General features: G+C 40.0%; 1 protein-coding gene across 1 annotated transcript in view; it reads right to left on the reverse strand.

Moving 5' to 3' along the window:
* Positions 1 to 642: 642 nt before the first annotated feature.
* Positions 643 to 16,416, reverse strand: part of ttbk1a (tau tubulin kinase 1a) — a 29,365-nt gene continuing 13,591 nt past the window's right edge. Inside the window, exons 15-16 of the mRNA XM_025058289.1 lie at positions 2,173 to 3,608; positions 643 to 2,064 (exon numbers count right to left, since the gene is read on the reverse strand). Coding sequence (XP_024914057.1) covers positions 1,632 to 2,064; positions 2,173 to 3,608 — 1,869 coding nt within the window. The 3' untranslated portion in view covers positions 643 to 1,631. The remainder of the gene's footprint in view (positions 2,065 to 2,172; positions 3,609 to 16,416) is intronic.

A 16,416-nucleotide genomic window follows, 5' to 3' on the forward strand; every position in this document is an offset into this window, starting at 1 on the left:
AAATTGCTTCTTCTTCGCTAATACTACTGCTGCTGCGTCAATGCTGTTGGAGATTCAATACTGCCCTCTACATGACTAGCAGTGTAATTACAACATAAAACTCTCCATCAATCCTGCCGCTTCTTGTACGCCCGAGATTACAAATTAACATTTCTTCAAATAAACGTCCACAAAAAATATATTTTAAATAACAAACACATGTAAAAACATCTTTCGAGCTCTTCTTAAAGCTTTGACAAAGTTTTTCACTACATGAGTATTTAGAAATAAATGGAAAATGTGCACAGACTGTAAATACTGTAACTTAACTTTTGTTGCACCAAAAATACTTCAGTCATCTTCACCTGTTCTGAACACAATAGAATGACAGGAAAAATAAACAGACAAACAATAATATAACAAACAAAATATTTTCTTTGTATACTGTGTGGAGTCGAGCACGTAGGCCTGTATTGCTGTAGAGGCTTTTAATAAAGGACATGGTCGAACTTGAGAAGACAAATGTTTCCAGAGTTCGTAAATGGCAAATAAAGTTTGAAAACCTCTGGTCTAGACCAAGGCAACTGGCAACATACACTATTATTTGTTGTTCTCTAGAAACGATGGTTAAAAAGAGGAGAAGAATGACAGGACAGCATTTCACGTGATTGAAACTTTACTTCACAGTTCAGTGCCCACCAACCCCTTCACAAACACAACAAGGGCTCTGATAACGAGCAGACCTTTGCAGCGTCAGCAGAATTCAAGCGGGTATAATGTGGCCCTCACACGGTAGACCCTGTTTTTCTCATGCGTTAAAAAAAATGACAGCGCCAACACATTAGAATGTAATGTTGAAAGGCTTAAAATGTACACTCTGCTTCGCAAGATAAAAATAAAGATGTCTTCATGGCAAACAATTCTATAATATACTGTACAATTTAGGGCGTATAGATAAAATAAAGACACAGAGAAAATAGGCGGAATAAAACATGCCCAGCGTTACACCATAAGAAGGCGCTAGCAGCCAAGCTAATTGTTTTGTCTTCACTTTACACTCTTCTCTTTTTCCACAGTAGAGTATTGTAAGGGATTTCGTAATATAATAATATAGATAGTTTGGGTATTCAAGACAGTTCAATTACAATTTTTTGGCCAATATGAAGGGCAGAACAATATTTTAAGGTAAACACAGCTTTCCCTCTTCAGATTTCCTCCATTTGCTATATGCCTTACCATGCAATTGGAACCAAGCAGGGTACTGTCAGCTGAGGATCAGTAAAGCCTTGGACAGCCTTGTTGATGGTACTGCGGAACATTATAGTCAGTGAAAGTGGACTTGATGGGAGGCCACTATTCTCACCTGCTGGGATCAGTTACATCAGGGATAGTCCTGGGTGGAGCAGATGTATCCATAGCACCGTGGCACCCGTGCTCCTGCTGGAGTCAGTCAAGAATACTGGAAGACCATGAAGACAAATGAGTCTGCTGTCCCGGGGAAAATTAAGAGGTTCTTGGATGTTTACTGATTAAAAGGAGGCCACTAGAACAGCACAGTCTGATATGGAACCAAGTGTGAACCCTTGAGCCGTGGCTTGTTTAATGGCTGATTATGCACAAACAAACACGTCTCAGTCAGGAGTTTCTTTGTATTATCTAGCGGTCACCGACTTCTCCCTGGCATTTGCCTTACCCCTGGTCGGCCCAGCTGCTTTTGGCCGGCTCTTCCCTGATGCGGTACCAGAGGAGGACTGTGCAGCGGGGTCCTGCGAAGCACTGCGCCGCATTGTTGTTGTAGTCCTGGGCGGTAGCATGGGGACAGTAGGGGCTCGAACTGAGAGGGGCTGCCTGGATGGACCGGCTCTCTGTGGGGAAGGGCTATCAGTCCTGCAGTGGGCAGAGCTAAGGCTGCGCCGGGTACCAAACAGGGCTCGCAGGGGCATTCGAGGGCTGCCAGATGTGGCAGGAGCAGCAGAGGGACGGGGACAGGAGGCAGAAGGGCGGGGACAAGATGAGGAGGAGCGGGGTAACGGAGGTTTTGATTTACACTGGGTACTGAAAGTGCTGAGTCCAATTTTCTGATTCCTGTAAAATAAAAATGACAGAATTAAACATGTTGGATTTCTTTGAAACATCACCTTACAACATCCTGAAACGGTTTTATTCACTAAAAAGGGAACATCATCACAATACCCGTTGGCGTATGGTGGTGCTCCTTTGGTACTGCTGGAGTCTGGTAGAGAGAGAGGAGACGGAGAAAGAGCAGCGAGACCTCCTAAAGACCTATTCACGGGGGCGACAGGCCTGGGAATCCTACTTCGACTTTCCTTGGAACCCTGTCCTTCAGCTGTCCTGTAACGGACACTTCTCTTTGACTCATCGGAGGTGTGTGTGTCCTCCTCTGAGCCGGTGGTGGAAAGTGTTTCTGAAACTCTAGGACGTTCATCGTCCCCAGAAGACAATGACGATGAGGTTCCTGACAGCATTCTCCTTCTTATCCAAAGACCCTGTTGCTTCTGCACCAGAAGACGGGTCAAGTCCAGTTGCTTGGCTCGCTGGTGAAGACGAGTCCGAGCTGAGAGGGACGCAGACTGTTCAGAACCCGATTCCTCTTCAGAAATAAGAACTGGGATACGGCTTCTAATTCTGGCCTTTGTCACAGTCGGCCGTTCTCTAACAGGGGTCAGAGGTTTGGCACCGTCGTCCCTACGTTCCTGTATGAGATCTTTATTTTCATGAACTGGAGACATTGCCTTCAAGACCGGGTCCAACGACTCGGGCAATACAGTTGACAGACCACTTTCAGTTTTCAACTGTTTGTCAACTGAAGGAGTTTGGTCTGGTACCTCTGGAAGGTCCTCCTTCACAGGAGTTCCCTCAGGCTCAGAGGTGTTGTCCTCCACTGGTAAATCTTTCACGATGCCTAAGACATCCCGGTCACTGTCCTTGGCAGAGTGGCCATTAGAAGACATGACATTGAGATGTGATGTCTCAGCAATGTGGATGAAAGTGCGCTCAACCTTGGTGAAGGGCGGTGATGCAGGAGCAACTGGCGTAGACGGCCTCAGGTCTGACCTGAGTGCTGGAGACAAGCGGCCAGTCTCAGACGGTTCAGGTTGGACTAACTCTCCAACCAGGAGACGGTCAGTACGGTAGGACAGGGCAGTGGGTGTGGCCAACTCACCCTCCAGTCCGTGCTCACCACCAGAGGGAGACTTACGAGTGTCCCCGGGGGAGAAAAGGACAAGAGTTTTTGAAGCATCCTCCATGTCCGGGTCTGCATCAGCTGCAGAGGGGTGCTCCCGTGGCGCCCTCTGGTCTTCTGCCATGAGCGTGGAGGGAGCCGCTTCCTGGCTGCGCTCGGTGCTTTTCTGACTGCCGTCACTGTTGGACTCACTCTTAGTGACATCATCATCCTTTGGGCCTGGAGGCTCAGGGATTTCCTCATCAGGCGTGGCCAGACTCCTGCGCTGAGGCAAAGGGCCGGTCAACATGACGGTGAGGAAGTCCGCTCTCTTGGCCTGGAGTTGAGGCAGGATGTGGAAAAGCTCCTTTTCGTCACTCTGGCCCTTTGTTCTGTAGTCTGGAGAGGCTGGAGATGGAGCGCTACGGTCCTCAGGTGATAACTCCTAAAAAGACAAGATGTTTTTTTCATATATTAATGGAATGACTCAAAACAAGATACAACGTTTGATTACGAGCGTCAAGACCTTCTTTAACGACAATGAAGAAAACAGTTTTGTCATGGGCAGGGTAACGAACAGGGTCATGAAGAAGGTACGGTATACCAACCAACCATCTGAGATCACCAGATATTTCATGTTTCATGTAGCTTACTTAATGCTGTTGCATAAAGGATAGCAAAAATAGTGACAAATAATCAAAAACTGGAAAAGAAAAGAATCAAAAATGGGTTAAATGAATCCCGGGAAGAACAAATATTAACCCTGTCATTTAGCAACGTCGTGTCATTGAAGCTAAAGAAAAACCACGTCGTCTTTCGCGTTTGTCCCCCAACTCATTTTAATGTCATTTTGGTTGTACACAAGCTTCCCAAGATTGTCTGGATTACATACATCGATATAAAAGGCACAAAAAAATGCATTGCAGTGTTTTATGGATAGACAGCACGCAGTCTGATGTCAGCTGATTTCAAGTGTTTCCCTTTGTAAAGATTTAACATAGAGCCTGTACATACATACATACTAAACCCCGCTAACAATCATGCTATTAGGAGATTAACTGCAAACCTTACCACCTTCTACATTTATGTATATTTATATATGTACACTTTTATCATTTGATTTTTACAAAAAAGTTTAAAATACATGCTTCAGATTATACAAGCAGTTCTGTACATGTACAGTTGGTATTTTGATAGAAAAGAAAAAACTGATTACATGTATTTTACAGTGAAAGACGCTCACGGATCATCAAACCCAGTGCCACAGCTTAACCAACGGCAGACGCCACAGGTTTATTGCAAAAACTGAAGAATCCATCAGGTGTAGTTGTTGTTCAATGACTATGTTGATGATACTATACTGTTTTCCCGAGGCCATTTGTCTGTGTTCACAACATGACCCCATTGAAATGCTTCAAATGTGTGCATTACTAGTCATGTATAATGGCATGGGGCGCATTAATAAAAGTTTTTTTAAATTTTTATGTTACTTTTGAAAATTAGTTCACCGGCTCTCCTTCTACATACAGATGGATTAGGGAAATAAAAAATGCAAAGTGTGATAAAATTGTCTTTGCTTAAATAATGCAATACAAATTATGCTTAACATGGGTATAGCAAGCTAACACACACACACACAGCCCTATATTTGGGTCAGAAATACACAGAAACGTGTGGCAATAAACAACCTTGAATCATTTGACATTGGTGAAAGTTTTTTAACGGTCCAGTAAGATACACAACAAAACATGGCTACAATGATGTACCGGTCAAAACTGCCGTGTCTTTTCCCTGTAGGACATGTAATCAAAACGTGTTTTAAACCTACAATGGCGTAAAACACAAACTCACAAGTCAGATTTGAAGAACTGTTCTGTTTAGCCCAGCTAAGCAGGAAGACAAACCGCCGAGATTTTTTCTTCCATTTCACTTAAAAATACAAAGCCTAATTCCCATTTAATTCAACTATTCTGAATAAAACAAATAACAGTGATTCACAGTATCTGAACTATGCAAGACTGTTTTTTTTTAAACTTCACTTTTCATTTTCAATTTTGACATTACAAGCACTAAGGTTGTAGCAGTAATAAAACAGTAACACCACTCACAGTAATGCAGAGAATAACAGTTTAACCATTGAATACATGTTTTAACGGTGTTACTTGACAAAGGTTGAAGAGTACGATAGATAGAATAACGGATGAGAAAACCTCACAGCTTAAGGATACGGGGCTTCAGCTCATTTTGGATCACTAACAACAGTTCTCCCTGACCCAACAGCACCACATACAAATACTAACCTAGCTAACGAAAACTAATATTTTACAAGTCGTGATGCAGGTACCGAAAGAAAAAACTGCCATCACTTATCACAAATAAACCAGTCTCAAGCTAACTCAGAAGTTCCTGCTGCGTCAAGTCTTCTTTACATGTTAAGATCAAAAGTCCTGCAAGTTCCTGCAAGTTCCTCAAGTCTTCTTTACATGTTAAGATCAAGGCTAATGGTAAAAAAAAACAAGTTCAAATGATGTTTTCCTGTAAAACAAAAAGCAACTAAAAATCATTGTCCATCACCTGAATCCTCCTTCAAGAATCTGGTTTTTGGGAAACAATCAAAGCTGAAGATGAATAACAAAATCTAAGAGTTTTCTGTACAATATCACCCTGTTTGTCTTTAATTTAATACAGCATAGACATATCAAATACGCCTTAAAAAAAGTTAGGGACAAACAGAACATATGAATTTTGTTTTGATTGTTAGTCTACATACACCAAAAATGTCATTTTGAAAAACTAAAAAGTGTTTCAGTCACCAAGACTTTTATTTTGAAAATATACAGGTTGTGTTGAGTGGGAGAACAATTAATGTTCAGGAGTAAAAAAAAAAAAAAATGTTTTGGCATGAATAAACAGTGTTAACCTTTAACGAGGTAGAACTACCAAAAGAATTGAATGTATACGTTATATTTCAAAATAACAGGAACAAATATTTTAAAGCCATATTTTAACGAGAACATGACAAGAACTCTATTGCAGCTCTTCTACCTTTTGGACGCTCCGTGGTGATCCGTGAGCATGGGTGTTTTTTAACAGTGCCAGTTATTTACAGAGAAAAATCACAGACATTTGTCAGTTGTTTCAGTGGAACAACTGTTTCAGTGGTCACCCTGCGCTTGTCTTGGTCACAGATTTCATGCAACAAAGTGTGGCAACAGTAGGTACAGCGGTCTGTCACTATGGCTCCACGATGTCTATTCTCTTCGTCGTGAACTTTTTGTATTGATGACTGAACCTTTATAATGTTTTGGTGATAACTATGAATTTCTTTCTTCCTTTCTTTTTTTTTTAGCGAGCGTGCAAAGTAAAGTTAGCAGCTAGCACACATCGTACATTATACATGAGGTTGCATTGTAGAGCTAAATACAAAAAAAAAAAAAACGGACTTGACGTCCTGAAGTTAGCATGAAGTAACATAAAATGAATCCAAGATTCACCTCAGGTTATACTAATGCTATCGCTCCTGCTCAGACTGAACTAACACTAACGCTAAGGCTGAGCTAATGCTAGCGCTTCTAGTCAGGCTTAGCTAATGCTACGGCTTTAGCTCAGGCTAAGGTAAAGCTAATGCCTCAAGCAGAAGCCTGATGAAACAGCGGGTGGTGCATATTAAGTCAACGTAGCCCTTAAATTAAAACAAAAAAAACAAAAACAACAGTTTGGCTTCCACTGCACAAAATGGCCGCCTCAGTTTAAGTGGTGTGGTGAGATTTCCTGTGTTGAGAAGACACAGCAATTTTAAATGAGAGCAAAGGAAAAGTCCACACACGGCTGCTTTGGTACGATGATAGCAGCGATAACATGTTAAACCAACTACTACAACAACAAAACTCAAACACTGAACAGAAACACAAGCTAAAAATCTCACAAGACAAAACCACTGTTTCGCACAGACTTGGTGTTTTTTAAATAATTGGCTCTTTTGTCTGGAGAGTAATTAGCCTCTGGTTTTAGGGGTGGGGTTTGAGACCTAAAAAAAAAAGGCTTCACATTTAATATATTCAATCCAGAGCACATCCAACAACCATTAATAATCCCACTGTGATCCAGCAGAGGGTGCTCTACCTGCTTTGACACAGATGAAGAATGTAAGACACTTGTTGATTGAATGGCTAACCCACACATTTTAGCTTCCTGTTCCTTCTTTATCTATGCATTTCAACAAATATTAAAAGCTTTTACAAAGCTTTTTTTTTCACCAGATTTCAAGGTCCAGCTTTATCCATGATGCATGCCCTTAGCTTTGTTTTCTCATTGCTTAGAATTTCGAGCTCACTGAAATGTCATTAAAAAAAATAATGTAAAATGATAGAGGGTTCATTCTATTGCACCAGAGTCACAGTGGGCTTTTAATTACTCTTACGAACTTATTAGAGTTTATATTCAGATTTAAAAAAACAAAACAAAAAACAAAACGGTTTCCTCTCAGGCTACCTTCTTTTTTTTACTCATGGAGTCACTGGTTAAACCATAGTTATTTCAAACTCAAACGAGGTAAAGCCTGAAGACAAGTGAAACTTAGAGTTTTCATTTACTCATTAAAAAACTGTACATAAGTAGTGGGAATCATCATTAGTAATCCAGATTCCTTTCTAAAAAAGAATGTCCTTATTAGGCCTGTCCACACGTCTCCCTCAGACTCTTCCTCAGGAGACCTTTCCCTCTGAGACACTTCTCAAGACGAGTCCTTACGATGTTTGAAGGAACAATTTGTACTGTGAGAATGATTACTTTTACTTTTTCTTGCTATGAAATCCCACATTTACTTATTGCATCTGTGTTTTGCATTCACATGTGACCGTCTCTGGTCGACTCCAGTAATAAAGTGCAACAGTAAAAGTCCAGCGGAAGCACAATTTACAGAAAGTATTAAGACTGTGATCAGAAATCCAGATACACAACACAGTGTCATAACCAGAAAAATCAATGCTCAGACTGACGGCTTTTAAACAAACACGAAATACGAACTCAGCCAGACATTTGAGGCGACTGCGTTGAGACCTCCGTGACCTGTTCTGAGGGTCACAGAGTCAAAGACGACTTAAAGAATCAAACTGTTCTTCTGCTAACACAGACGAGTGGACGAACGAGAAAGACTGGACTCTGTCGCAACACGACTTTTCAAACTTCCTGTGTCTTTTACATTATGGACTCATCAACATGTTGGGGACGTGAAGATCTTTGGATGGATCTGACAATCTGGTAGTGGACACAGGGTGAAAAACAAGACATGACATTTCACCCAGCCTGCAGGTGACGCTTTGACTATAAGTTTAAGATGGGAATATTATTAACCCATCAATTCCATTTACAGTTGGATAATGTTTTTGCAGAAACAAGTGTGTTGTAAATTTTTCCTCCAGGTGAAAATTGCCAGATATGACATGCAAAGTTGCCAAACATGGATAACGCTCTGTTTGAAACTTTGTGTGGATCTAGGATTTTGGGTTGCGTTTTTCGGGATGCCTTGCTCATGCATCACAAATCCAGAATCCTTAATTTAGTAACGGTTTCTGACTTTTACCCGCGCGTCTATATATTTCATGCATTTCTGAGCCCGACAAAATATAATTCCTTTGAGGAACAAGGGAAAGAAAAAACCTGTAGTAAAACTCAGCGTCCTTGCACCAGTCAGTCAAGGCAGAACTAATACAGCTGCTGCGCAGGACACAATGACACCCAACTACCTGGCTAAGCACCGTGTGGTTCAGACAGATGTTTGAACGGACAGTTATGTAAATTCTACGATGAGGTCTGACATATGTTATATGTCCTTATAGTCCAGTAGCTTCTGTAGAATCCTCCTAAAACTGGTCCTTATAATCCAGTAGCTTCTGTAGAATCCTCCTAGAGCTCCAACAACAACAACAACAACAACAACAACAACCTCGGCCAATTTCCAGAAATAAGTCAGATCAATGGTCTCCTGTGGAAGCCCAAGATCAAAGACTCAAACACCACCAAAACCAGACATGAAGTTGTTCATTTAAGCGTCTCAGCAAAGCTTCAACTGATATCAACATGTTCTCTTCAGATTAGCATAAAACGTCAAGCAAAGACTCAACTGGGACTTGATCGAAATCACCGTGACTGGTTATTACACTGATGACACGTCGCTAAAGTCATGACTCGGAGCTTCATGTTAACATCAGCTTTAAATGAGATGAGAATGTGATGGTCTTCAGAGGCCCATTTCAGTGGGCACCAAACCTTTTTGCGCTAATGCTGATGTGCTAATTAGCAGAAAACACACAAATTAGACAGGGAATGTTGTCTGTTAGCACGTGTTTCAATTTGAGTGTTTCAGCATTCCTCACTGTCGTGTTTTCTGCTTTTTTTTAAGAACGTTTTTTTGTCATTTTTAATTTTTTAATTTCCTACTCTATATGTCAACTCCTGTAGGTTTCTATCAAATTAGGGCCACCACACCAAAGAGATTAATAATTACACACTTAACAAAAACAACGTGTGAGCAGTGATGTGACACATTGCCAAGCGGCGGCAGCAGCGGTGGTAGAAGCAGCAGGTTGAACGTAGATTCCACGATCTCAAACATCAAACCGACCTGCGCTCCATGACGCCCGTGTTTTTTTCTATTCATTTGAGCAAAATTAAAATTTAGAAATGCACAAAGATGGTAAAAAGCTTTAACAGTCTGTGAGCAGCGCCGCTCTGGTTTACACTTTTTTTTTTCTGGACAAAAAGAAACAGGAAACCAGCAGTCTCTCTGGTCTGTGTGCAAATCAGGTTTGCAGAGGCTTTTTTTTAAGTTTATTGCATTAAAAAAAACGTATTCATCCACATTTTTTTCTTCTCCTTCATCGCTTTCTCTGCTTGAGAGGTCATGTCTGTGTGTGTGTGTGTGTGTGTGTATACAGTGTTTAAAATGTGTGTGTGTATTTATGTGGGTTTTTGTGTGCATACATGAATGCATGCTGTATGTTAAGACAGCAGCGTAAAAAGTCGACTAGTCATTTTATTTTTTTTGGAATGGTCAACTAGTTGTTCAACTAGGTCAACTAGTTTTATTGACTAACCACATGACAAACTTTGATTTGTCAAAATTACAATTCCTAAAAAAGTTTGGGTCGTTGGTAAACTAAATATTTTCAGTTTACTGTTGTAGTATATCAGACAAATAGTTGACAATCCAAAGAGGTTGTCTGTTAGTCGACTGATTGTTGCTCTCTCACTGTGTACGTACTGTAGGTTGATCAGGTTTCCCTCTAGAGGCTGTGACAGTTTGACAAATGACTCTCAAGTGTCAATCACAGGTAACCTACCTGAAGCCAAAAAGAAGAGAAATTGCACCTCGAGTTTTAAGTGAAAAATTCTATACAATTTGGTAACGCAAATGGCAGTACAGAAAAAATAAATCTGTATTTTGTGCCATGGAAAGATCCGCTAAATGATGACAGAGATACTTTAATATAATAATCCTCTCCTATGTTTATATTTTTCAGTTTAAAAAAAATCAGTACCACTTGGTGACACCATAACGTGTCCAAAAATCATTACCACTTGGTGACACCATAACGTGTCCACTCCAATATTCTCCCCGTCCCACGTTGGACTGACTGAGACCTGGTCACCCTAGTGTACCGTACACGTGTAAAGGCGTGTGTGTGTGTGTGTATGACCGTGTTGTATATCAGTGTGTGTGTGTGTGTTCCTCTCAGCTGCTGCTGCTGCTGTTGTTCTTGTTCATCAGCTTCGCTAACATCTGCTGCAGCTGTGTCCTGGACACATTCAGCACCGAGTGTCTGCTGCGCGGACTCCCCGGCGTGGCCAATGTCCTGGCGTGTCGCCGCTGCGCCCAGTTACAGGCCGCAGTCACGTGGGCGGGGCTGCTTTCAGCCGAGCGGCTCCTCTGGATGAAGCCACTGCCGGCCGCTCCGTGCGGGTACTGCTCTGTTTCTAGCGTGGATGAAGAGAAGACGTAGGAGGCCAGCCTCCTCAGCTGATTGGGCCGCGGTTGGTGCCGATCTTCCTCCAACTGTAGACCAATCAGAAAGAGGGAAGAGAGCCACGTTAACCAATGGCAGGAGGGCTTTTTGTACAAACAGATATATACACAGCTTTTCTACACTTCCTGCCTGCAGATCTCCCCTAACACAGCAGGGGGCGTTGACTGTCACACATCTTAGTCTGGCAGACGTTTAATCAAAGCTTAAGAGGGAAGGTCCTGGAGTCTGGAGCTAAGAGTAAACATGTTGGAATGGAAAATTCTAACTGACACAATGCTTACAGTTTGTTGCTGATGATGAAATTTTACTGTCGTGATATCGTCGAGAACAAGCGAACTGTGATATATTTTTAAAACCCTGAAAATTTTGTCGACATGCCACCTCTTTAGTCATTCCAGGACCTTGTTTCTCTTTTCCCCAACATCTCATTTACTTCTGTGTTTTCACATTTAAACATTTTTTTTCACATCCTAAGTAACTTTTTAACATTACTACATTTCTCCAAAGGGAGTATTATTTTAACCAAGTAACATATCTGCAACAAAAACTTAAACATAAAATAAAAATTTAACTGGAGACAAAAATAAGCAACTTGTTGTTTTGAAATCCAAGTGTCTGAATTTGGCAAAAGTAAACCTCAAAATTGCCATTTGAAAAAAGTAGATGAATGAATGATTTAAGTGTTCAGGAAAGGTTACCGCAGTGACACATTTCTATAACATGAAATGTTGTGAATGTTTTTGGAAACATATTTTTGGTAAAAATATGTTTTTTCAACATTACAGCATTGTAGTTAAACTATGACATTTTGTAAATACATTTCAATGTTTGGGCAAATTACAAAATTGTGGTAAAGAAGTAATCAACCCTTGTAATGTTTTCAGTGTTATTAGCGTAATATTTGTCATGTAACATTTTGTCATATTATCATTTTATAATTCTGTTATAAAAATATAAATTCTCTGTAAAAACATGGTAATAAAAACACCCCTCCCCACAACAAAAAAAAGCACAAAGTCACCAGCAGGAGCACTGAGCACAAACTAGTCTACAACAATCTGAGTCTGACTTCAATCTGAAGGAAAGTATTCAGGAAAACAAATCAAATAAACAAATTAGTAAATGTTGCACTGGAGATGCAAAAAGAAAATGAGAAAAAAAAACAGGGAACAGAACAGAGTGGTGAAGCCATCAAGCACACACAAAACACAGACACACAAACGAGGAAAGAAAAAAGCAGAAGAGCCAGGAGGAGGAGTAGAAAGAGGAGAAGAAGCTGAGTCAGAGAATAGTGGTGAAATTTAAAAAAAGAAAGGACTAGTCCTAAACTGTGCTTACCCCGAAACATCACTTTACTTCTTCTTGTCTCGTCCCACTGATGTTGTGTGTCTCCTCAGGTGAGTCAAACTTCACGTACTGCGTACATTTAAAGACGAAGGTCGAAGGAGGGGTAAAGGGAGGAAGGGGGCAGAGCAAAGGAATCAGGGAGGAAGGGCGAGGGATAAGGGGGAGGAGTAACTGGAGAGGAGTAAAAAAAGAGAATGGCAGACGTCGATGGCGGCGGCGACGATGGAGGACTGGCGCTGGGTCGACAAATAAAATCGCTGCACAGATCGCAAATGTGTTTCCAAAAACTTTTTTTTTTTTTTAAACGCATGTGTCAGTGATTATCAACGATTAAAAGACCGCCTGCAAAATGGCACCTGACTTAAAATGGCCACGCAAACCAAACTGCAGCAAGAGCAAGATTTACTACAGAGAGAGAGAGAGAGAGAGAGAGAGATCACTGTGCATGAGCTCACGTTTTAAAATGTTTAAATAATACATAATTTAAACGACACTTCAGTCCATGTCTGAGTCCAAATGAAGTTGAGTTTTGGGGGTTTTAAATCCTCGTCTAAAACTAGAACTCACAAAATCAGCATCAGTCGGAGTTACGTTGCTATGGTGTCAAGTCATGAAAAAAAAAAATCACGTCAAGCACAAATTGAATTTCCTGCATCAGTGTGCAACGGACAGAAAAAAATTTCAGGTTTTGGTTTAAGTCTGAATGACGTAAGAAAAGTGTTAAGAAAGAGAAGTGTGTTTGTAATCATGAAAAATATTATCATCAAAACCCAATTAAACCTCCAGATTTCTGTGAGTGAGTCAAATATAATTAGTACGGCGGTATTATTTAAAATGGCAAAAAGATCTGATTCCACCAGACAATGCTAAAATGTGTTACTAAAGGAGCTGTCCAGGTTTTTAAAGGGGTTAAAACAAGTAAGACCCACCAAAGCCACCAAATATAAAGGCAAAACCTTTTGTTTAGGACACACAGAAATGCAGTTCTGCGTTCAGTAAAGTCAAAGATATTCATTAAAGGGACACACCTTTGGTTCTAGACTTGGGTTTGAGAGTTACAGTATATAGATCGACTGTAAGTGATGAAATAAATGGTTGAAAAAAGGGGTTAACATGTTCATGTTCATGACAATTTTACACCTAAAGAGGGAGGTGACATATATGTGATAAAATGTTTTGAAAGTGCAGACCTTGTTGTGAATGAATAAACAATAATGGAAATAAATCAAAATGGAAATGTTATCATCGAAATTGAACCAAAGAAGCATACATACTAAAAACTAAAATAAATCACTAATAAATCACTAACTGGTATAAAAAAAACACAAACACAGATTTAAGTTTCCTTTTAACTCACTGGTTCCCAAACCTTTTCTGCAGTCACCCCCAGACCCTGTTGTACTTTAGGACTATTGTGCCCCACAGCTCCAGAAAACTCTAACTCCACCTATATAAAAGACTTGACGCGGCCTTGAAATCCAAAGGTGTTTTCACAAAGATTATTAAAAGAGTACATGCTTAGAAAGCAACTTAAAAAAACAAATTTAGCTCCTGTATCCATAAGATAGTGTAGGCTAATTTCAGATCTGTTAAATTATCGGCTAATAATTATTTATGTTATTGTTCTCTGGTCTAAGCAGTCAGCACTAGCCTCACACTCCTGATGTCGTTCTCCTGCACCACAGCAGGGCTATTAGCATAAACTGTTAGCAGCTAACCGGCTAATGTAATACATTTTCACCGGAACATTTTAATGTACCACGTGTGAGGACACAAACCCAGCTGCAGTTTGTACGTAACATGTGAAGAACTCAAAATATGACAGTAGGAAAATGTCGTGTGAAGAACTCAAAATGTGACAGTTTACCACAGCAGAAGCAGAATGAAGCAACACAATAAATCTTTTAAAAGTTTACCACAGCAGAAGCAGAATGAAGTAGCCATAGCCGCAGCTAGCACAGAGGCTAAAGGAGAGGCGGATGTTTCTTTTAAAGGCTCTGAGCAAAGATTTCATTATAGCAAACAGCGAAAAGTCCAGGTATATAAATTATAAAATCACAGTTTGAACTATATTCTCTTCTTTTAATTTATTTTTGGTCTATTTATAAATCTTAAAAGATTTAAGTATGTCTTTAAAAAACACCCCTACATCTCGATATTTCATAACCTCAGGTCAAAAACAAATGCACACAAAGCAACCTAAAATCCCATCCCTAAAAGTACATAGAGAGAAATATCCCTAGTTAACAAATGATACATTTTACACTAGAAAAACCTGATATTTTAACTATAGTGTGTAGACTCTTAATACTCAGTGTAAACATCAATATTCTGCACATAGAAAACTTACAACTTCTACTCTCCCAGCATTTACACTACAGTCTGCTTCCGAAGCAAACGTGCTAACCGCTACACTACACTACCAAAACAACTTTAGGGTAAAAATCTTTGACCAGTACCACAGAGCTAGCTGACCTCCGGGGAAAACAGGAGTGTCCCTGTTTTTTCAGCCAAAAATACAGAACCAAAACAAATGTCCCAAATTCCCCATCTGCTCCACAGCATCCCCAAAATTCAGGACTAGAAAACTATAGATCATGTCAATACAAACAAAAAAGCTGCTCCATTTTTGTGCAATTTGTACATGTTGTTTTAAGAAGATCTAAAAGATTGATCCCAGAATTATTGGTTTTGGTCAGTCTCCTCTCAGGGGTTGTTTTAGACCGATTTTTTAAAGATGTTAAATATTTTCTGTTACTCCATTTTACAGAACCCAGTCTGCACTAAACATTGAAAGTTTGAACATCACAGCATGAATGTAGGTCAATGACCTATTTACATTTTCACAGCGCCACATTGAGGACAAGGTATGTGGTGCATAAGGCACTGAACCTGAACATGTCGTCAGCTTTGGCAGAATCCGTTGACGGCCTGGTTTACTGAGCGTCTGTTATTTATAACCTTGTCATCAACAGTCAACAACGGTGTGTGTGTGTGCACAGATATGAGTAAACACAGCAAATCACCATCACAGTGAAATTAACATCAGCAACATGCTGAAAAGCACAGTTACAGATCACAGTCGCAGCAGTTTCTCATTCACTCCTGAATCAAACCACCAACCAAGGCAAATAAAATAAAAATAACGGAAAAATATAATTATGAGGAAAAAAAGAAATTCCAAGGGGAAAACAAAATACAATTTGAATTCAACTCTGAATCTGATGTTGGTCCAAAACAACATGGCAGCAGAACTGACACAAACTGAACAGAAATACATTTGTTTCCTGTATAATAAATGTGTCACAGGCAGATGCTTTAAGCAAAAAAAGAACGCCGTGCAACTAGTCTGTCACATGTACTTTGGACTAACTAGTATTTTTCATTAGCTCGACTTTGACTACAACTAAAATGACAAGTAATTTTGTCAAGCAAATGTATTACTTTCTCTAAAACTTTAAACAAAACCCAATATTATAAAAAGGCTATTAAAAAAGCTAGCATAAACGACAGCTAGCCTTAGCCTAAAGACGACAACACTTTCACTCAGCCGTATCTGTGAGCTTATGTAGAAACTAGTCGACACTTGAACTTTACACAGGTTAATATTTTTGTCTTATACTCTAGGTAAAACGAACTTCAACACCTATAATTAGCCAGTATTTGTTGTAAACACCGGAATTGAATAAAACACTTTGTTTAAGCTCCTTAAGGTTCCCTCTTAAATTGGATTAAACACATAATTATCTAGTCAGCGTGTGATTTTTCTCCACTTGGATTAAAGGCCTCAGTACATAGTACTATGAGCTGTTTTCTAAAATTACTGGTGTTTAAAAGACACAGTTGCATGTGACACATTTTCACCAGTTAACTTCCAACATT

This window comes from Cynoglossus semilaevis, chromosome 9, assembly GCF_000523025.1.
Source record: "Cynoglossus semilaevis isolate Cse_v1.0 chromosome 9, Cse_v1.0, whole genome shotgun sequence".
Lineage (NCBI taxonomy): Eukaryota > Metazoa > Chordata > Actinopteri > Pleuronectiformes > Cynoglossidae > Cynoglossus > Cynoglossus semilaevis.